This window comes from Pseudopipra pipra, chromosome 7, assembly GCF_036250125.1.
Source record: "Pseudopipra pipra isolate bDixPip1 chromosome 7, bDixPip1.hap1, whole genome shotgun sequence".
NCBI lineage: Eukaryota > Metazoa > Chordata > Aves > Passeriformes > Pipridae > Pseudopipra > Pseudopipra pipra.
This window is the reverse complement of record NC_087555.1, coordinates 16,535,040-16,558,424: the sequence shown is the minus strand read 5'-3', so window position 1 is coordinate 16,558,424 and position 23,385 is coordinate 16,535,040. Positions and strand designations below refer to the sequence as shown.

The window sequence follows — 23,385 nt, the reverse complement described above, 5'->3', positions numbered from 1 at the left end:
AAACCTGAGAGCATGTAAGCATCACTAAACAGCCATGGAAAAGTCTATATTGCTCTCAATTAGATGGATTTCAACCTTTGCACAGGCACGAATCTGAAAAGTGAATTTTTTTTTTAGAAGTCCAGTGACTTTTACAGAAATGAATATTAAATAAAGGGCATTGCCTGTTATTGCACTTCAGATGCTGTTAGGTGGTGTGGCTTTTAAGACCTTTTTTTTAAAGGTCATGCTGTTTATGCTGCATAATATCTAATACAATTGCACTGTAAATTAGAAAAATGCTTTACAGCCTGCTGCTGTGCTTCATGGAGGTGAACAAAATTTGAAATCACAGGTCTCCTCCTCGTGGGGAAGCAGTTGTGGGAAATATTTAATGTCAAAATAATCAGGGGCTTAATGGCCTAGTGATGAGCTATGGAGGCCTCTCTAGGACACCTTGCCACATCTCCTGCCTACTCTCTAGAATATTTTCCCTTTCTTGACACTGTTAAATTTGATTTTGCTTTACTGTTCTAGGAAGTTTTGGGTAAACTGTAGCATTACCTAACCCACAGCCATTTCCTTTAGCTGCACACAATATGCTCAGCCCTGACAGGTTTCTCTCCCAACAGGTAAAAGTTGACTTTCTCTATGTTGAAATGGCTGCAGGCCTGTCAAGTTACTATATATATAAACTCTCTGGAAGGATTAATATTCTATTCCTCTGTAGTAGCTTCAAAACTTCAAAAAAGGCTGTTATCTTTCCTTCCAGGTAAACTACACCATAGAAACTGGATTTTGAGGGACATGCAGCATGATTCCAAAATTCTTCCCTGACAGTTCTTCAGGGAATCAGTGTCAAAAGCAACCAAATGAGTTAAAGCCACAGATCTTTGATCCTTATTTTAAAAACTTCATCTCACACATTTCTTCAGAAGGCAGAACACACAAACAGGAGAGCAGCCATGGGGCACAGAAACAGTCTGCATAAAACCACTGGAAGGTGTTTTGGTCTCACTTCACTGTGGAACATATAATATGGTTCAAAAGGGATGGGAAGACTGCTGAGAAAACACACTGACTGATGGCAGTGTGATGGAAATGCCAAGTAAGGGAATTAAGCAAATAAACAGAGTTTCAGAGAGGAATTGAGAGATGCAGGAACACAAGGAGAAAACTAAGAAGCAGATTTCTACCACCTAAGGGTAGAATTGTAAGCCTTGCATGAAATGGAAGTTACATGATGGAAGTTAGGTGGTTTTTTGAGAAATCCGGAAAATAACATAATTTCACATTCACAGGGTCTCTTACTAGAGACTGGTATACTCTAAGAATGGTATTTGGATTAGAGGGGCTGCACATGGATGACTGAATTACTAAGTAAGCAATTCCTACCAAGCAGGTTTGCAGGGCAACAGCTGCCACCCAGATGGTGCAGGCACAGGACTCTGGGGGTCTCAGAAGCTGAGGGGCAGCACTGAGCAGTGTCTCTTAAGTCAGTTATGTCCAGTCATAACAAACTTTATTGCAAGGGTAGATCTAAACTGAGGTACCAATCTAATAGAGCCTTCTTGGATTATATTCCTGGTCCCTGTATTAGGTATAGAATTTGCCAGAATACTCCTGCATTATTACTGAGTTAGCAAAAGACACTGTTCATGTTTGTAGAACTGATTTTTTAATATAAAGCCATGTCTTGTGTTCAAATATACAATCAACGTGGTCTGCAACATATTAAAAATACCTTGGAAAAAGCAGAATAAAGAAACATTTCACACATAGGCACAAATTACAGAATGAAAACAACTGTTTCTTCAAACTCTGTGCTAGAAGAGACAGATAACACTTTTTTTTTTAACCATCAACCAATGAAAAGAAACTTGGTCTAAATTTCAGAAGGATAAAATATTGTCTTACAGGTGAAAACTATGATATTTCTATAATGACATTCTTGGTCAACACATCTTAAGCTGCATTTAACATGACAGGTTACTGAGAATGCCCCTAGTTTTTTGATGCAGGTTAATTTAATGAAAATATTCTATTTCCCACTGAATGCTGTTAAAATACAGCATGAAATCTTTAAAAATTTTTGCAAGCGTGAGCATCACCTCACAAGTGTAAGAAAACAACAAAGTTCTCATTTCTGCTGTCCAGTTAACACCATTTACTCAGCCCACCCAATGATCTTATACATCAGAGCCCTCAAAAGCCGAGCTTCGTAGGTGACCGTGTTTTTCCCACTGTGCATCCTACTCTCTTCCAGGGGGTGCTCAATGACAGCTGGGATGTTTCTCCCATACAGCTCACACTGCTTCAGGAACTGAACGCACTCCTGGATGACACTGTCACGCAGCATGATCATGTGCTTGGACATGTTCTCCAGCAGGGACAGGAAACACCGCTTGGCGTAGTACCACGTGTCAGTGCTCAGCTTTTTGTTATATGGCTCCAGACTTTTAATGATCCTTGAAATACCAAAGTCATAGTTTCCCTTCACACAGTAGAGGGTACCAATGACCAGATTGACAATGCAAAGATGGTAGGTGTTTTTATCAGGATTGTCATAGGACAGCTGCTCTTCTGCCTTCTCGATCTTCCTCATTAGTTCCTCTGCGTCTTCATTCTGGCTTGTCAGGATGTAGGAAACGCAGAGGTTGGCTAACACAATGGCACTGACATTGAGGATGTTGTCATAGTGCTTCTTAACTATCGGCTCATAGAAGCTGATAGCCTCTTTGTACTTGTTCTCTTGCATGAAGAGCACATGAGCCACGTTGAGCTTCCACACCTCGTGTTCCTTGCAGAACTCCACTGATTTGCGGAAGATCTTTTCCACCATTGTGTAGTTCTTCATGTCCCAGTAAATCTTTGCTTGGGCCATCAAGACAGGTACATATTTATCCAGAGTCTCATCATACTCATTAACTGCCTTTTTTAGAGCTTCATCATCCCAGTTTTGCCTAGCTTCCTGTACCTGCTTTGTGAGTTTTCTCAGCTGCTCAGTCATTGTCCCTGCTAAATCATCTAGCTTGTGGAAAGCCTCCTCAGGGGCAGTTTGACAAGTGATAATGGCATCCAAGAAGTTGTACAAGTAAGGTGTGAGCAGTTTGTAAGTCAGATGGGTATTCTCTGCCAGCACATCAGCTGCCAGGTCGTAGTACTGATGCTTGCAATAGAGGAGTAGCAAGTTACCAAAAGTTTCTGGCGGACAGGGGTTCTGCAGGAGGAGAAACTGCAGCTTCCCAAACCCTTCAGTAGGCTGGCTGTCCATGTTCATCAGCGCTTGGTTGTGCAGCGTGACGGGATCCAGCTCCTCCTCGGCCCTCGGGGGCATGTCAGTGAGTGCCTCCTGGGCCGCCCGCAGGTTGCGCAGCTGGTACTCGATGGCTGCCTTGAGGTTGAAGGCCTCCACCAGGGCCGTGCGGTGCAGGAGCAGCGTGTTGCCCACGCTGCGGACGTCGATGCCCTCGGTGGTCATGCCCACACTGAGCTCGGGGTGCTGATGAATGCCGTGCTTGATGATGTCGGAGATGTACTTGAGGGCGGCCGGGTACTGCTTGGCGGCGTAGGAGCACAGCGCCATGTTGTAGGACAGCTCCGGGCAGTATCCCAGCACCTGCATGGCGCTGCCGAACTTGGCGCTGGCCTCCTCGTGCCGGCCCTGCCGGTACAGCAGGCAGCCCAGGTTCACCTCGGCATCGGCCCGCTCCGAGGGCTCCTCGGCTGCGCTGGGGCCGCCATCAGCGGCGGCAGCCAGCTCCTCCTCCACCAGGCTCTGTGCCGCCGGGAGGTCGCCCTGGGCGTAGTGCACAGCGGCCTGGAGCCGCAGGGCCCGGCGCTGGAAGGCGGGCACGTCCAGCAGCGGGCTGGCGGCGCGCAGGGCCTCGGCGAACAGCCCGGCCTTGTAGAGGGCCTGCGCGTGGCACAGGCGGTACGGGGCCAGCTGCGGGTGCAGCGCCGACAGCTGCTCGTAGCACTCGGCCGCCGCCGCGAACTCCTGCAGCTGGTAGTGGCAGTAGCCCAGCAGCGAGAGGCAGCCCCGGGAGCGGCTGCTCTTCTGCAGCCCGCGGCTCAGCAGCGACACCGCCTCCGCGTAGCGCCCGCCTCCGATCAGCCCGTACACCACGGCCGTGTGCTGCCCGTCGGGCACCGGCGCGGCCTCCATGGCCGGCACCGGCACCGCCGCGACGGGGGCGGAAGCGGAGGCCTCGCTGCCATGGCAACGGCGCCGCCGGGCCGGAAGCGGGTTGTTTCCCCGTTGCCATGGCAACGGCGCTGTCGGGCCGGAAGTACTCCCCGTGCAGGCGGCGGGTTCCGCGGTCACATTGCGGGCGGTGCGAAGGGGCGGTGTGAGCGCGGCCCGGGATACAGCGATCGGGGCCGCCCCTCCGGCAGGGGGATGGCGGCGGCCGCTCGCCCAGGCTTGTCCGGCCGCCCTGGTGCCGGTGGGGACTGGTACCCTGGAGAGGAGCCGCGTCCTCTGCGTTTGCCCGCCCTCTTGTGTTCCCCTCCTGTCTCCCGGGCAGATTCCAAACTGGCTCAAAAGAGCTCGAGCCTCATGAAGTCGCTGCCTAGACTGGGACTTTCCCCTCCTTTCGGGATCTCATGCAGCTGGAAACAATAAAGAGTAAAAATCAACTATATTTCTAAATGTTCTGTGACAGTTCCCTTAAGTAGTACGTGGTGTAAAAGCAGGCCTTAAGCTAAACACGCAGTCCGGGAGTGCAGGAAGTATATTATTGCTGTCGTGGGCTTTTTCAACCCGAAACATCCTCGTCACAGCCCATCAAGATCCACAGTTCGTTACGGCTGGTGGAAGGCAGGAAGTGTGTTTGTACCTTGGCACAATCCACTGGCTTTCCTGCAGCTTTAAAAAGTAGAAGAAATGATTTCCAACTTTTCCGAAACTATTTCAACAACGTAACTGTGCTTTGGAGGGACTTTTTACCCCATGGTATTTCTACTGAACAGTGATGCATCCAGATCACAGACTGTATAATCTGTGTAGTTACATTTGAAAGCTCTGGAAGAGTCACTGTCCAGATTTGGTTTCTGGTCACTCCAAACTGATGCCAAGCATACTCAGTGAAAAAGTTTGGTTTGCTTGCAAGGTAGTGTGTCAAAAATCGTATCTGGGCCACTCAGTCTCATGTGTTTCCAGGACCTTCTATATGTGTGATTCAGTAATCAATAGATACAGCTCTGATTCATCCCAACAAGGCAGTTTCAAAGCAAAAAAGCAATAATAAAGAAAGAAAATCACAGCAAGCCATTAAAATTGTTTTATTTTTTTTTTAGAGAGACCAGTAAAACCAAGTTGTTAATTTCAAAAACATGCTTTAAAAAACTGAATAAGCATAGTCTGATCTACTAAAGCAAACAATAAGAGTAGTGGTCTTAAAATGCAAAAAAAGGAAAAGATGCAGAAGTCTTTTTAAAAAGTTACACATTTTGCAAGTATGTGGGATTCGCATTAGAACGTACACATGGTACTTCTGTGCATGTGTCAGTTGTTTCCCACAGGCAAAGGTTCAGGGGTTATAATGGTATTCCCCATACAACTGTAAGATGCAGTGGCAACATGCTTTAAAATTTGTAATTAAATACAAATTAATCCAAGAAAGAAAAGGTAACAAGCAATATACAGTATGTATTCCAATACTGGCACATTCAAGTGATGGAAATCTCTGGAGTATCTCATTTCAGCTGATTTATACCTCCCACTTCATTGCTATGTTAGAAACCATTTACGTGACTTTACTCTTTAAATCATTCGTCCCTTTGACAAAGCCAATAAGAAAAACCTTCTTGCTCTACATTTTCTTGCCCCGAACATTCAGCATTGGAAGTGTCTGTTAATGTATTTTACATAACCTTGAAATAAACCTGTTTTAAAATTTCACTCAATGCATAAGTGACCTATCAGTAACTAAATTGTTTTAATTTTATGAAGGGAAAATAAGTATTTGGCCTGTAAACACTCCTATTTTTCCACTAGGATTACTTCATCTAAATACTACAATTGACCTTAGGCACTGCTGGTTGCAGTTTTCAAAAATAATTTGTGAGTACTAGTATTGGCTTTGTTGGTAACTACAGGCACATTATAAGATTGCAGTGCACTCTAAGAAGGAGCAATTAGCAAGGTCACCAGACCAGAAAAATGCAGCTGCTGTACCAAGGACACCATCTGAAGAAATACCTGAGCTAAAATGAAACATCCTTGTCTGCTCTGTGATTACAAAATATACAATTGACCTTCTGGGCAAGACCCCGGCCCTGTAAATAGGGTTGGCTCCGTGGAGAGTTGTGTCCACCACCACGAGACATCCAGTTTAAACTTCTGGGAGCTACTGCTGCCTGACCCTGTGAGACTTTGCTTTGGAGCAGGAGCAAAACCATGTCCTGACAGAAGCAGATGTCTACATCTTCATCATGTTATGAAGCTGTTGTCATTTGTCTGTAGGTCCCAGGCTGGGAGAGAATTGTCTGATTTTACTACTTGAACTATGGCCAAAGACACCTTTTGGGAATCTCATTCCTGGGAGGTGGGAAACCCTTCTGCATGAGCCACAGCAGAGCTTCTACCCATGTGCTCCTTGCCTGGAACAGTGTTCGGTTTTCTGATGGGGTCACAGTGTCGTGTTGTAGGGGAGCACTTTAATCCAGAACAGTGTACATATGAGCCTCTCCTGAGCTCTTCCACCAAAGCCTGTCTGCTCCGTGCATCTCCCAGGAGCGATGCAGAAATTGGGGCTGTACCCAGCAGGCATCCTTGTCTCCGTGCTAAGCACATATAAAGGCAGAAGGGCAGGAGACAAGAACACCAGTGTGACTCCCCACAGGCTGGTGGGGAAGATGCCCCTGCAGTTCAAAAGCCTGCTGCAAATCAAGGAGGATTTGAGTGTCAGGCTTTTTCCTGATTACCCTATGCAATTCTGTGTTTGTTTTGTTGTTTGGGTTTTTTTTTTTTTTGCAAGGAAAGGTTGATTTTGTTAAGTGGTCTCACAGGTGGGAATCCTGAGTGGAATTACTGTTTGGCCTGAACCATCTTTGAGGATAGGGAGGAAAATCCAGATCTTCTCCTGAGCATTTTTCTGGTGAAAAAGTGAGGGCTGCTGCCTGGATCCCTAATTCATGGGACTAAGAACCTGACTGAATTCAGGCTGCAGTTAGCACAATTCAGTAGGACACCTAGAAAAAAGGCATTGCCATTGAACCAGCTTAAAGCACCTTTGGGGGACAACAAAGCCTGTGTGATCCTATGGATAATCTACGTGCTCATCACATTTTAGCACTGGAATTGTAAATTCTAGAGGCCTCATTTAAGGCCAAATTTTCACTAACTGCTGGAGCAAGTAAGTGGTTCTTTGTTGCTGATGTGTTGGGCATCTTCAGGGGAAGGCCAAGCACATGCCCTCTAATTTGTCCTCACCTCTCATGGACCCATGTTTTATATGCACTCACAGAATTAAGCCGATTTCAATGGGTTTTTTAATGTCTCCTTGTTCAGCAGGCAGGGAAGCAAGTAAAAGATGTAGAATGAGATTAAATGATCTACACAGTCATCTCTCCTGCACATGTCTTGGAAGAGTTTGGGAAAACTGACTGAAATACTGCGAAATACTGAAAACCAGATACAATTTCTGTCTATCAAGCTTATGAGCAGTAGCTAAAAAGTGGTTTCCACCATCTTAAAATATAACAGGCTTGGAATACATTTCTTAACTGTACTGCATGCTTCCACAAAGAATCTTCTTTTTCTCTCCAACAGTTTTTGTTTTAAAAAATAATGTAAGATTTTTGTTTGTTTAGTTTCAGAGACCAAATGCTGTTCTGAGATGCACTACTGGGCCCCCCGGTTTCATCAGGGTTGCTTCGTTTCGCCTGAGAACAATTTGATAAGATCGAGCTGTGTGCTCTCATTTTCTTCCTTGTGATGGAGGAGCAGAACCATAACATTAGTCAGCAGTTTCTGAATTTTGACCCACAATGGCAAAGATACCAAAAGACAGGAGAAATAGATGGAGGCAATTACAAACAGTCACTTGATTGATGGTTGACATTGTTAGAGCTTCAGCTGTGTGTCAGCTTGCGGTGGTGCCGAATCCCCATCCCTGCCGGTGGGTGTTGCCATGGGCAACAGTGCACTGAAGCCAATAAAAAGGAGAGGAAATGAGGGGAGACTCAACCTTCGGGGAGGCTGTAGGGTATGCATTATAAATTATGTTATACTTAGCAATATGCAATACCAAAATTCAGGAAATCTGTGTGTACCTGCCAGCAGTACTGTTGGTTCCTAGTATCTGTTTCTCCCATAACGTATGTATTCTAAGTTTGTATGGCTTGCTGCTTACTATACTGTGTCTGTCCTTATTCAGAGAAGAAAGAAGTGGTAAAAGAATAGCAGAAACATTTCCATTTGATGCATTTACTCACTGCTGTGCAGTCTGCATATCTGGTCCTTCCTGCTTCTTTCTGCTAGAGAAAGTGATGTGGTTCTGTTGTGCACTGACAGATTGGCTCACAATGCTACTGAATTTCCAGCTATTGTCCTACACACTGTGGTTAGAAGCACAGAGCCTTTTTGTTTTGCTGTGTTTCTTTTAAAGAAGTGATCAGCAGATTTGTTGTTTCTGTTTGATTGTGAGACAGATGTAGTCAGCTTTTCTAAGGCGCTAACGACTCACTTTCCTTGGAAAGGAGGAAAGCTCTTTTAGCATCTGGTCAGCTGGGCCAGGTTCTGATTTCCATTAAGTTGGTGCCAGTTCAAGGTAATTCCACTGAAGTAAATGGAATTTGGCACAGGTGTAAAACTAAGCTGAATTCAGCTTTAATTTCTGCTGCCAGACAACCCTATATTTAGAATCCCATTTTTCATGGAGTACAAAGGCTTTCTCCCCCCCCATGAATGGGCAGTCGTTAGCGCTGCAACATGACTCCTTTTGTGTCCGGTCATGCAGCAGAGAAAGCACCCTCAAACCACAGATCACAGGCTTGCTACACTAGTGATCCTTGCACTAATAAAAAGAGATCAACTTTCAGGTAGTACCAGGGTCATCACACAGAACTGAATATGTTTGGTTTTGTGACCTATCATGTTTGATTAGATTTTTATGGACACCTTTACCACTGATGGCTACATGTGAGCCTTGACTAGAGCAGTGCTAGCTGTAGTAATAGCATCTGAAATTGTACTGAAAGACCTGCAAGAGAGTAAGAGGTAGTCAGTCCAGTGTGATGATATTCTTCCTCTCCACCATTTCAAAATATTAATTTCAACTGAAAATTATACAAGGAAGGTTTATCTGTGGTCCACTTTTTAATGTAATATAAACCTGAAGCACAAGGCAACAGATTTCCTTTTTTATCTGTACTCTATTTTCATAAAAGCCCATTAATCTTTTCCTTAGGGGACACTGTAATTTAAAAAAAATGAATGTGTTAAAAGAGCATTTTTTGAAAGAAAAAAACCCCACTCTAAAATTACCATGCAATATTTTGCCCTTGTGCAAACTTCCCCTTGCTGAGAAATTTGCTGCTCTGTTAATATGAATTTCTCTGGGAAGAAGGGACAGCTTGGTGCTTTTAAAGATAATAAAGTTTGTTTTTAAATGTAGCAAAGGTAGGCAATTCTAAAAGCCCTGATCAATCACTAAGAAGCTTTGTTGTAAAAAAATACTTCTTTAGAATACAAAGCAGGCTTTTCAGAATGTTCAGGCTTAAAAGAGGAGGGAGAGTAGGAGAGGAACATCACAAAAGCAGGCATAATTGATTCATAACATGTACTGAAGAGATGCAAAACAACAATGTAATTACATACTATTCTGTTTTGTGCAGCTCCTTGCATATGAATTGGCCAGCTTGCATCCCAGTTCTGCTCTGTATTATTAATTTTATTAAGATGTGAGTTCTTATATTTCAGTCTGTTGTCAGCTTTACAGATTTTTACAGCAGCAGTTGAAATGTAGTGGAGCTGAATGAACGCTTCTTATGTGAAGTCTTCCGTGTCTCTCCAGATACCAGCGCAATCTCACTGCAGGCCTTCCTTTCAGTCCCACTAAGCCTCACAGTAAAAGCAAACTATGCTGCCATCAAGATAATATCCAATCAATTAAGCATGTCTGCTAAAGCGTTTCTTAAAAAATGTTGGGTCTAAGCTTATGTAAACCTTTCTGACAGCTCTTATTGTAAAGTGACACTGATATTTGCAGGCTTAATTTATGTCTTTGAGAGACATTGTAAAGGTAGAGGAAAAGGAGGATGAGGATGTCACCTGAGAAGGAAGTCTTTTTTGGTGCAGCTCCTCCCATTTACCTCTATTTACTGCCACAGAGTCCAGCATAGGCTTCAGTTTCGCATTCAGCTTCACTAGACACTGAAAGAAGATTAAAAATAAGATGAATGAAAAAATATTGACACTGTATCAACTCCTTTGATGGACAGTACATGGAGTAACAGGGTAAAAAAAGAGTTTAATCTGCACCATGCCCCTACCCTCCTTACCCCCAGGTGTGTACATACCTGTGTAGATAAAGGTTACTGTTCGCAGTGAGATCTTTTCATCTATCTCACTCATTTCACCTGAGGCTTTAAATAAGCCATCAAAAATGTAAAAAAATTCACATAAGATGGCAGAGTTGCTGCTCAACTACTTTAGCTTTCTGGTAATCTGTATCTGTAAAGATAGTCTGTTTGAGGAATCCCTGTGCCTGAGGCTATCTGGTTGCTGGCATCTAGAAGCAGGAGTTCCACTGGTTGGATAGGCTGGACAAAGCTGAAATAATCTCCCTAGTGCTAGATTATTTTTTCCTACAGATGAGTAAACCACAACAGCACTGTGCTTTGCCAAACTGGCAAAAAAAAAAAAAAAAAAAAAAAGAGTGTGTGTGCTCAAAATAAAGAAAAATAAATGAGTTTTCCTTTGAGATTGCACTGAAATCACCTCTTTTGTATATACCCAATCCAAAGTTCACAGAGGCCAGTAAGAATCTTTTATCTGGTTTTATCTGGCTTTGATACAGTCCCAAAATTATGTAATTCCTGCATACCTTTGCTAGAAGTTTATTTTACCTTCCCCTTTAATATCAAATGCTTATGTGAAAAGACCATAAGTGCTTCACTTGGTTGTATCTACATTAAAGAGAGACAGAACCTCATTAACAGCAGCACTGCATGTGAAGAAAGGGTTAACCAGTTACCTCCCAAGCAGTCATGTAATGTGTCCTTTCAGGACAGAGGAGTATTCTTCTTTTTCAGCTTTTCTGACTAGCAAGAAGTGGGGTTTGCTGAGAGCTGGGCAGCATGTTTACTCTGACAGCATGGAAAGTACGTATTTGTCATTTGAAAGAAAGGGTTGGTGCAAGATTAAAAAATAAAAAAAAGACAAAGAAGACAGCAACAGTTCCTTCTGCACTTCTAAAAGTGCAGAAAATTATACAGAAAAGAAAGGAAAGGGGAAGTAGGTACCTTTGCAGTTGATAATTTTTTGTTTTAAACAGCAAGGTTAACAGCAACTGTTTTAAATGGTCCCCAGAGCCCAAACACCACTAAAGGACTGAATTTTTTTTATAGCTAGTCTGCAAGCCATGGGAGCTTGGCTTGCTACTGAAGTAAGTCTTGGTAGATTTTTAATTGAGCTATTATACGGTAATTAAGGGTTAATGGCCTGATTTTAAGATGTGCTGAAAACTTGCAATTTCAGTTGACTTCAGTAGGAAATATGAATGCTCAGCACTTCTGCAAAATCATACCATGAATAAGAAGCTGATTTGTGTGGAACTCAAAGCAAATCCATTTGAAATTATTTCCTCAGAATATGGCACAAACTGGGCAGATTATTTTGCAATGTTGGGCTTGGGGTAAGAGGCAGAGTTCACTGCACTCCCTGCCCCATACAGTACTGCTCACTGTGATGGTCATTCATTTGACAGAATGGATGTGGATTTTTAACATTCCCATCACCATGCCTCAGAACTCTCAATTTTTCTCTCTTTATTTCAGACCATTGTGAAGTCCTTAAATCTGATGTGGTGGAGTCCAAAACAGAGGAGCATTAATACATTATAAACAGCTGAAAATACCTGAAAAGCTCACTCCTGTTACCATTAGCACCTGCATTACCACTGCCAGCTCAGTGTCGAGAGGTAGCACATTAGACACTCAACTCTTGACAGCAACTTATCAGATCCTTTCTGTGCAAAGCCAGTATCCATCCCCTGTCAGTTAAGCTCATTGGTATTTTCTAAATCTTGAAAGAGTTTTCGTGAATTATTTTTCCAATATACACTTTAAATTAAAAAAAAGTAAATATATATATATATTTATATATATATATAAACACCCCTGGTGGTTAAATCAGTGTTTAAAAATCAGTGTATTTCAAGTCTCTCTAAGCACAAGGATGGTGTTCTGCACTCATACCCTGTCAGCACCAGGATCTGTAAGCACAACCTGCTGTACAAGCTGTTCCTGTCATAAATGCTATACCAGGAACCTACACCAGCTACAGGCAACACAGAGGAGACGGAGCTCACTGGGACAGCAGACTCTGTCTCAGTGTGGCTCTGCAGCTCTCGGCTATGTCTGTGTCCTTTTTGTACCCTTTTTTTTGCCATGACTGACCACAAGACCATGATGTTTTCAAGACCAGTGCCAGGGAGCAAACACAGAGGTCTGGGCATGACCTACTGCTGTGCCTGGCCCTCCAGGCCTCAGCATATGCCATGCTCTTGTGCTAGGAGACAGCCCTGTCACATACAGTGCCAAGGGGACTGTGAGTGCTCGAGGTGCTTAGATCAATTAGCTTTGCATCAACACGGCAGAGAACAGAAGCCTGAGTAGGTTGGGAATGTATACAGGACCCCACAGTGCTACAGTAATCACTGTTGTCTTATGAGCTGTAAACATATTTTAAATCCAAAAGTAAACACACATATATTTCTTAGCAATACAGACTTAAGTGCACATTAGAGTCTAATAACCCAAGTGCAAGAGAGGCCACCAGGTAAATAACAAGAATGGTTAACTACTAACATTAACTTTGATGAAATTTATTAAGAGGAGTATTTAAGAAAGAATAAACCAAGTCTTTGATATTAATTTTTACCATAGAACCAGCAATTAATTCAATGGAATACCTACAAAATATATAGTGTAATTTTTAGAAACTTTATTTTGTTACACATTAATTTAGATTAGGAATACTTGACAGTGCAGATTTTGCACTGGGTCTATAAAATGTCTTTATTCAGACATTGATTTGATGTTTGAACCACTGCTTCTGTATTTAGTATCCTTTCACTTTGGGACTTTTTCATTCTGATCTAGTCTTTTAATTAAACTGACTACTATAATTCCTATGGAAATTAGCTTTTATTTTATTTTTTCCAGCTACCAAAGCATTTCAGTAGGATTTCTCTGATACCAAGTGCACAAATTGGATTTTATTTCTTCTTGAGATGTAATTAAAAACTCATTTGATTACTATATATCTGGCCCTGTTTTAATTATTAAACTCCAGTAATCAATTTGCTTTTATGAAGCTTCTGGGAAATTATCTCAAAAGCAACACATTTTTCTCCCTTCTGGCAGGCTCTCAACCATTTACTGAATTACATTCATAGCACCTGTTCCTGATCCGGATTAAACCACCAATTTATTCCCAAAGCTATTTAAGTTTATTTGGCTGTAGCCTTGTCAGGGTTTTCTACCTCCTGGCTGCAGTTTTTACTTTCCCCTTTATTGCAGGAGAACCCCTTGATGTATTGCTCTTCCATGCTACTATTTTTGATGCATGCCTCTTATGAACAGCTTTGCTAGCGATCTGTCTAATCTGGTATCCAGGTTCCTAATGCCTAATTTATTATTTGCCTTACTAGGCAGAGGCTTGGTCTTCAACAGTCTGACAGGGGATATCCCCCCATAAACTCAATAGTTCCAGAAACACCCTTTTTCCTTGTGTCTCCTTGGTGCAGCAGGCAGGCTGTGGGCTGGCAGGCAGCTGGGCTCTGTGGTGAGGGAACCCCAGCTTGGGAGAGTTCCTGTCCCCCGAGGCCTCAATGTCCACTTGCAGTCCTTCCACTGCAATGCAGCTGCCTTGCTACACAGCCATAGGTACAGGATTGGTGACCTTTCCCATTTTATCCCCTTTACTGTAAAAGCTGTTCTTAGTAGCAGTGATAAAGCGTGGGGGAGGAGCAGTCATGCTGGCACTGTGCACTCCAGCCTTAGGAAAAACCAAGATGTGTTTCCAGTTCCCTTCTGCATCCATATATTACCTCAGATGCGCAACTAAGCTGTTTGTCAGAAAGTTACTGCATAGCAGTGACTTTTCCTTACCATCTTTAATTATTTACATGTCTTTTGGGACTATGTACTGCTCTGCCCACAGCATCCTTTCACAAGGTGTAGCTCCACTTATATGAAAGCTCCTCCAGCACAAGAAAAGGTTAAAGACACTTCATCAATATATTATGTGCATCTGGGAGAGGGGCAGGGCTGCCTGAAGGAAGAGCTCAAAGGGGGGAAGAGCATGAGGTACTCAGAGAAAGCTATTTATGGGAGAAGGTAAGGAGGGGAGAGTAGTGTTGGGTTTTTTTTCTTGTGTATAGAGATGTATTTCTTAAGCGTATTTTGCTAGATAAAGCATAGAGAATGCAGAAATAGCAGTAGCAACAAACTCCTTCAGGGAGAGGGGGATAGGTAGCAGCGGAGGCATTTGTTGGTACTCTGAGTACCAACCTCCTGGGTTGAAGTGGGGTGGGGGGGGAGAAGACTTAATCTGCTACATCCCATTCCTCTCTGGGGAAGGAAGTTAGCTGAAACTGCCAAGATGCAGTGCAGATGTGGCCAGAGGCTAAACTATTGCTAAAGCAAATGCAACATTTTGTTGTATTCTAAGACCAATACCAAATATTTTTAAAGAGGAGCACAGTATGTCCTAACTTACAAACACTGCAGGACCTCCAGCATATATACTTTTCTTCCCCTCCCCACCAGAGATTCTCATCCAAATATTGACCAATTCTGACCTTGCTTAACTTACGAGCTTTGACAAGATTACAGCTCATGAAAGTATGGTTGCAGGGCTAATATTTACCATATAAATTCATTTTTATGACTGAGCACATATAAAAAAGTTATAGGTCTCAGTGTTCACTCTACTTTGGAACCCAGTGGTTTCTAATGAATCACTTTTATTACGTAGGCAGTTTCTGAGTTGGAAGGGAGGACCAGTGACCGAGAAGCCATAGGGATAAATTCAGACTCGGTGTAAGCATATGAAGCATTGTTGAAGTCAAGAGAGTCATGACCAGTTACAGCAGAGCTGAATTGAACTCCTGAGTTTTGCTGAAGTGGCTTTCACGTGAGAATACATAGGCCAAAGGTGAGCCATCTATCTGAATGTCCTTGAACTTCAGATTAGTTCAGATAAAAGGGAACCGGTGTTGCAGACATCCACAGATCTGATCTTCATAATACTAATACTTGATGGAAGTTGTTTTGAAAACCTAAAAGTATTTCTGTATACATGTCCATATACTAAACCCAAAAAGACTGCTAAATTTCCACTTTATGTAGGTAGAATACAGAAGATAAAGTGATATAGAGAAGATATAAGGATTAACCTCTATGAACCCTTGACTGTGTGTGTATATGAATTAATTATTTGCCCTACCAATTCAGGACTGTGTTTAATCATTATGTTCCAGAAAAAAATACGGTATTTGTGAGGGGGTTGAGTTAATGAAAAAATAAAAATAAAATTATTGCAATCTTCTCACGGTTGAAGTTTGTTTATTTCTTCTATGGCTTACTGAGGAAGGGTCCAGGTCATCAAGTACATAATGCATGAGTGCATTATTTTTTCATTTCTGCCAGGGAATTTTTTTCTGATGCCTAAAAATGTAATTAGATGAAATGAATATATTACTAATTTTCCTGATAGAAAACAGGAGGTTTTTTTAGCTTCTCTCTAAAAATTGTTAGTGGAAGGAAGCCAGTTGTGACTGGAAAGGGATCTAACACATGCATCAGTGTTCAGCTCTTCCACTATGAATTAGTGTTAAGCTTCTTTCTGGTGAAGGTATGCTAGCAAGAATAATACTGTACTCCTTTGTAAGTAAACATGCATACTAGAGAAAGATGATTATAAGTAAGATTCACCACTGGTAAAAATGTGCCAGGTACTTCAGGGAGGAAAGTATGTACAGAGCTCCTGGTAGCCAAATGTGCTTTGACCAGTATCAAGCACATTATGCTGCCAAAGGGAGAGTAATTCTGAAGGACCTACTGAAGTAGCTCAACTGATGTGTTGCTATAGTTGCAAAGGATTAATCTGTTCATAATAATGTCATGAGACCAAGGGTTTGCTAGAAAAGAAGAGTTATTATTTCATAAACAACTGCTTATTTAGCTGTGCCGTTTATGGTTTAGATTCCATGTCAAGCATGCAAGAGACAGAATGTTTCAAACTCTTTTCCTTTCGAGATTTTAGCCAAGCAGCCAATCAATGTCTTCTTCCTTGCTATTAAATGGATTTTGAAAAATTCTTCAAACCATATCAGTCTCATATGCTGATTTAGTTCTTTGAATTTACCCTCAGCTGGGAATTCTGCAGGCAACTGTGATTCTGTTGTGTTAAACACTTGAAGCGTTTCATCCATCATCATTTCTAGTCCTTTTCTGGTGCAATGTAGTTTGTGCTTTGTCTTTCTTGAAAACTGAATGGCTGTTAAATTATCCATTCATCTTCTTTCAGATTTGCTGTACAATTTGAGTTCCCTCTATTGGCTGTCTCTTCTACCTTATCTGCCAACTTTTCAATCTACTTCCTCAGATCTTTATACATGTTTCCATACATGACTGCATGTCCTTCGCTATACATTGGGCAGATAATTCTAAGTACAACAGCAACAGAAATTGTAGTGTTATGAATTATTCAATTTTTCTCACAGATCAGGGTGAAAGCCTTCAGTGAAGCTTAGCTTAGCTTCACTGAAGTCAATGGCAAATGTTGGTTTTTCTATCTTCTCCCAAATATCTTTGTCAAGGAACTGCCCTTTCAGTTGAGACTGTTTGGAAGCAAGTTGAAGTACTCTTGTTTGAAGGGGAAAAGTACTCCTTTCTGCTGTCTCTTCTTCTAAATATTTTGGAGAAACTTGTAAATTCCTAAAATTATTGATAGAAATACAATGTTTCATCAATAATCTCACCAAATTATCAAAATCCTAGCAAAAGTGATATTCTCCTGATTTTCAAAAGCAAAACAAAACACTCCTTGCTCTCGGGAAGGAAAAAGAAAGGATTGGGATCTTTGTGCCTATTTTAAAAAGGTGTTCATAATACTCACAGACAGAAAAATTCTTGCTCTGAAACCAAAACTATGCCTTTTCATATTACACTGTGAAATAATGATGGATTTAGACAAAAATTGCAAATAAAAACATTCTTTCTTCTTTTCCTGTTTTTTCTTTCTTGTATAGCTCTTTTTAACCTTTTCTATTAGTAAAAAAGTAGCAGAAAAAAAAGACTCTCAGATTAAGGGCAAGAGGTAAGAAAAACAGTTTGCTAATGCTTATTCCATTACTGGAATAAGTACTAGTATCTGAGTTTTCTGAAAGCTCAAGGGAATTCCTTCAGGGTGGCCTTGTTTAGATTCATCATTAGTAGACCAGCAACAAGGCAACAAAAGGGCTGAACCTAGTTAAGTTCCCATTTCAAGGCTAGAGAGAGATCCTTCTACAGTGCCAAAATCTTCTTTCTCTGGGCCAAACACTTATTCCTAACATAATCCTTAGCTACCAGCTTCCCCCCAGCACTGGCATTTGGCCTGATTAAGTTTCCTCTGAAGCAAATTTCTTACAAACACAGCAGAATATGTTGCACCTGCTCTTCCTTGGATAATATTACCCCCTGGATTTCAACAGAAAGTGAGACTAATTTGATCTGCCAACATCTGTACAGCCTCAGTCCATGGCGTATCACATACTGCATCCCAAGCCTATCCGCCTTGTCAGCCAGGCAGTTTCAGGAAGTGTAAACACATTATCTCTTTGTGTCCAAATCAAATGTCAGAAATAAGCCCTGCCAAAAGTGTGCATCTTTATGGTATTCTTTAGGATCTATTAAAAGTTATCCTTCTCTTCCCTCAACATGCTACAAAGGAAAAGCTGGTTTCAATGAGAATCACACAGAATTGATCAAATTGCTTCCCGTGAACACATCTTTCCAAATTGCTAAGTCTTGATTTTTGTTTTGGGGGGGTTTTGTTTGTTTGGTTGGTTGGTTTGGTTCTTTGGGTTTTGTTTGTTTTTTTTTTGTTAAAACACTTCTTAACAACTTGGGAACACATTTCATGGAATGTCTAATATTGCTTATGGTGAACAGCTAGTGAACTCTCTGCCCCCTGACTAGTTGCTAATTTAGAACACCAATGCCCTGACTTTTGTATCAACATTCCTAGGTATAGGAGAAAGGTGGAAAAGACACTTCCAAAATGTTCATAGTGTCTTCATGACTAAATAATTTAAAAAATTTTTCAGTTCTGACTGTACAGACAGGACAGAAACATCTGAAGGAAAATGTAATTGTTTTAATTGAATCCAGTGACTCTTGCCTGGGTAAAGACAAAGCCATGCCATACAATCCATTCTGGACAAGCAGAACTTAGAGGAGTGATCCAAACCCTGAATTTCTTATACAATATTTCCTCATGCAAAATTGTAACTGAAGGACGGGGGAAAGGGAGAGAAGTGAGAATTGAGGAAGGGCTGCATCAGGATATAACAGCATGATTGTTAAAGCACACTTTTTTCATATTCTCTGCGAAGGAATATTAAAATGTTAATCTCCTGCCTTACAATTTTTAGTAGAATATGCACCTTTGAAAAAAAAATCACTGTGTGTATATGAACTTCCAATTCAAGTATCAAAGTCAACTCTTGAAACAGAGAAGTTAAAGCACAAAGGTAGCCATGACTGTTGAATATTTCTGTGGCTCTACCATTTATGATACCTTATGCATTCAATCTAAGTTTACAAGCAGAATGGATGCTTTTGCAGCTACATCATCATACTCTACAGATAGATTTAATTACAAGGCCAGACATTATCTTCCGTAGGAAGACAGGCATATCAGAGCTCTTGGAGTTGCAGACAGAGAGATAACATTTCTTTCTAAGTATGTCAAACAATGTGATAGAGAAGGATCTGTCCCCCCACATTCCATTCAAAACATTTAAAGTATTTGCTAGGCTAAACATAAATGTTTCTACTCTTCCCAAGTTCCCCCTATAATCCTGGATGGAGCAATGCAAATCCAATTCTGTAGATACTATTATATGTTTAAAGCTCTCCATACCCAAGAAAATCTTGAATAGCTCTAAAAACAGCACTAAAATGGAGCAGTTCAAGGAGCACCAAGGTAGAGGTGAGCAGGGCAATCTCAGGCACGCATAAGTTGTAAAAGCCATGAGCTTCTTTATCTGCCACAAAGACATCTCCCTTAAATTTAAATAGCTGCTGTCATTGTCACTGACTACCTGACTATGTATTTATCTGCCCAGAAGCAGAGTGCATGGCCTTTGGCCCTGCTATTCATGGGGTTACTGTCTCTGCCTAACAATGCCGTGAACAGAGCTGGGCTGCTGTTAGCATCTTTTGTTTGATGTGAATCGCTGAAGCTTTGATGTTGTTTGTGAGAAATATAATGATTAAAAAGAATAAGATCTTCACTCTCCCACTGTCTGCTCCCCACAGAGAAATCTAATCTGAGTTGGGAAAAATCTGTGACTGATCCCATCTTAGGTAGACACAAACGATGGAGTCCAGGAGAGAAATCTGTTAGTATTGAAAGTCTTAGCATCTCCTTACTGGAGGGTCAGAGAGGTAATTTGTCTTAATGATCAAAATTCTGTTTCCTGTTACACAAACATCTATGTTCAAATAGGTATAGAATACTTTCTTTGTGTGGTGAACACAGCTGCCAGTGTAGCCATAGTGCTTTACTTTCAGTGGGATGCCTTAGATTTCTGCTTTAGTTACACATGCTTCCCCTTTATAGGTTATTCTTACAAAACAAGAGGGTGATAACTTCATACTAAAGCTACATTAGTGGATTTGAAATGCTCTACAGTTCAAAAAAAGCATTTTCTTTATAAATTATTATTCTAATAAGCCTTGTTTCTCATCTGTACTGATAAATGCTTTTCTTACTGTCATTTTTGAATGAAGAGCAAATGTGATGCAGTAAAGCATAACCAAAGCCTCTAAAATCTGAGCTTCAATGTAAATGGATGACTGTTCTGCTACTCAAGGCAAAACCTCCCACTGTCACATAAAAATACTCTGATCAGTGATCACCACAGTAACAAAAAAGTAAATTCAATAAAATTATAATGTCCCAAGTGTAATAAAATGCAATGAAAAAAAATTGGGATGCTTTTATCTTTACAGACCTTTGATCCACAGTGTGAAGGAAATGGATTTGATTACTAAGGTATTTTGAAATTGGAGGTGGCTTGATTCCTACATTGAGCAGCAGACAGGTGAGAAAGAAAGGGAGCAGAGCTGGCTTACCTTGTGCCAGGAGCAGAGTCAGGCTTACAGAGCAAGCACAAAAAGATTTTGGATTTAGGCACTTGGATATGGGAAATCTCTCTGTGCATAATTCCAGATATTAATTTTTTTTAATATATATATCCCCAGCCATCATTATATATCTATATTCACCTTCAGGCTTCACATTAGCTTACAATGTAGAACAGTTTTGTGTATCACTGATGTTTTTTCTTCTGGATGGGATGGGCATTCCAAGGGGCAGTCAAACAGGACTGCTAATGGAAGTTGCATAGTTCTTGTTGATTTACTAATCACTTGTAAACCTTCTCACAAAAAGGGGCCAAACTCAGGGAACAGCCAGGTAAGCAGAGGGATGTGATACAAGTTCCCCAACAAAGGAGACATCATTATCCTTTGCCTGGGAGAACTACTACACCTCCAAGCTGGTTGTCTTAAGCCACCTTAAGGAAATGCAGAAAGCAGAGCAGATACACAAGGAGTAGGAAGAACCAAATCTTCCCAAAGAATGTTTTGGAACATTCAGAAGAAAAAAGATAAAGCCATAGGAAAGCCATAACTCTCTAAAATGTGCTGCAAAGTTTATATACTGTTTTAAGTATGAAACATTCCTCATGGGCACTCTGGTACGTAGCCTAGCTCATAAGCTTGGACTGCAGAGAAGATATGGTTTGTTCTAGTACTGTCAAAGGCACTGGGGTGGTATCAGACCACTCCTGGAAGTTTGGGCTGTGAAGTTCCTTCAGTATTGCATTCTTCAGACGTCCATAGCTGCCAAGAATAGCCTACTCTTGAGAACTACTTAGAGCAAAGACAATTTCAGCAAAGACAATTTTCTGCTGATCTCACATGGGACTAATGGGAGTTGCCAGCATTCAGTGGTTGCTGGGATCATCTCTGCTGTGTGGGTGTCAAATAACAAAGACCACAGCATTAGGTCCTGCTGTAGCAACTGTGTTGGTAGGGACAGACGCATTCCCCACAGCATTTCCTTCTGGGATCTGCCCACACAGATTCAGGACTTCTACTTACTAGCAGGGGAAAAAATACATGCAACAGCCTTGATTTTGTTCTCAATGGCTTAATGTTGTAATTTTGGCATGAAAATGAGTGTCAAATGTTTGGGATTTTTTTTCAAACACATGTTTTTTAGAAGTACTGTGGTAGTGAGCTATATAGGTACCACTAAGATTTTACTGATTTGTCAGCTCCCACTCCACCTCTTTATATTGCATTTGCAATGATGTAACCTGTTCTCTCCACACATGCAGATCCTACAATGTATTACAATGTCAAGAATTTTAAAGCATGTTAGAAAAAAAAAAAAAAAAGGAATCTAGGACTTGTGTTCATAGTTGTGTTCAGCCAATCACAGTTGTGTTCAGCCAGTCCTAAACAGAGGACTGACAATGCCTGAATACTGTGCTGATGTGATATCTGTACTGAAGTTTGATTAAGCTGGATATGAAAATTAAAACTTGGCTCCATACTGAAGAGAGAATCTCCTGCAGTGTGACACTATGGCATCCAGTTTTCTGTTTACCCCTAAGGCTGGTGCTGCTATGACTTCCAGGTTTGTTGATGTCTCTTTTTTAAGTTGTTGAGCAGCAGGCTAATGGCTGCACAGCGTGATGCAAAGACAGTAGAAAGCAGGGAAATCAGATGTGAATATATTCCCCAGAGATATCCTGCTAAGATGGAGCTAACTAACCAGAGCTTTACTGCTCAGATGTAGTCTTCTCATGCAGAGGATGGGCTGATTATCAGCTCTTCCTGCTTTACTGTACATTTTTGGATTACAGATGTTATTACACATAATGAATTCTGTTATAATATGCATTCTAGTGTAATGTGAACTATTATATTAAAAGGAACATTACTTTTAAAGAGTTTTTGTCCAAGGCCAGTGTCATTTTCTCTTCCATATATTGTTCAAAATGATCTTGGTAATCTAAAAAATCCAGGTTTATATTCTTCTTCTGTCCTTGTTTTGCCTTAGTTGTTTGAAAGCCGTAGCTGTAGTTTATTTCATCAGGACAAAGGCAAACCTAAGGAATGGACAGGATCTGCTGGCAAAGCAGCAGCCCACCTTTCTGTTTACACAAGTGTCTGTTGTCCATGTCACACAACAGGAGTTGCTGTTGCTGCTGGGTAGTCACTTCATTATTGCCACAGTGGCAGCCTCAGATGCCACAAGGTATGGAGGGCAGAGGGCACATCATCCTTCTTACCTTGTATGATACTGGTGATATATCTGGTCTACAAAATGAAAAGGAACTGCCACTCTATTTTTATTTTTGTGTAGGGAAGCTACATTCAGGGTCAAGTTAATAATTTTAATGTTAACATGGGAGCTGTATCTGCTTCCCAGCTCCCGTGTATCATCACTGACCCATTCATTGCTTCGAGGTGTTAGGCAGTCTAGGGTGCAGTAGTAACACGGAGAAGAACTTGTTACAGTTCCCCAAAGACACCTAGTGAGAACATCCTCATGTTTTCTCAGATACCAGTGGCCAAACTGTCAGTCTTTGGTGGTGTAAGGTGGTCTGTGTGGTTTCAGTGAGTAGGAGGAAGATTGACACAGTAATTGATGATTAAGTTTCTACAGTGTTACTCTGCATTTATCATCCTGCTCTTGAAGCTCTTCTTTCTATACAGATAAGAGAGAAAAAGTTACAATGGTGAAACCATTGTGAAGCCATTTGCTTGTTACACAAGTAAAATCCTGAAGCTGGTTTAATCCAAAAAGACAGAAGCACTGTTCTGGTAGGAAAAAAATCTTCACTGAAAGGCTGGTAAAGCACTCGAATAGGCTGCCCAGGG

At 41.4% G+C, this 23,385-nt stretch overlaps 2 protein-coding genes across 3 annotated transcripts in view; both read right to left on the bottom strand.

Annotated features, from left to right (window-relative positions):
• Positions 1-1,634: 1,634 nt before the first annotated feature.
• LOC135417101 (intraflagellar transport protein 70B-like) lies at positions 1,635-4,199 on the bottom strand. Its single transcript, XM_064660736.1, has one exon. It carries the CDS (start codon positions 4,145-4,147, stop codon positions 2,147-2,149), a length of 2,001 nt encoding a protein of 666 aa, XP_064516806.1. The 5' UTR covers positions 4,148-4,199; the 3' UTR covers positions 1,635-2,146.
• Positions 4,200-5,250: 1,051 nt separating this feature from the next.
• The window catches only part of PDE11A (phosphodiesterase 11A), a 127,555-nt gene continuing 109,420 nt past the window's right edge, over positions 5,251-23,385 (bottom strand). Inside the window, exons 20-21 of one of the 2 annotated variants that reach the window (XM_064660734.1) lie at positions 10,259-10,360; positions 5,251-8,132 (exon numbers count right to left, since the gene is read on the bottom strand). In XM_064660734.1, coding sequence (XP_064516804.1) covers positions 8,070-8,132; positions 10,259-10,360 — 165 coding nt within the window. In that variant the 3' untranslated portion in view covers positions 5,251-8,069. The remainder of the gene's footprint in view (positions 8,133-10,258; positions 10,361-23,385) is intronic. The other variant, XM_064660735.1, reaches the window with a different exon arrangement.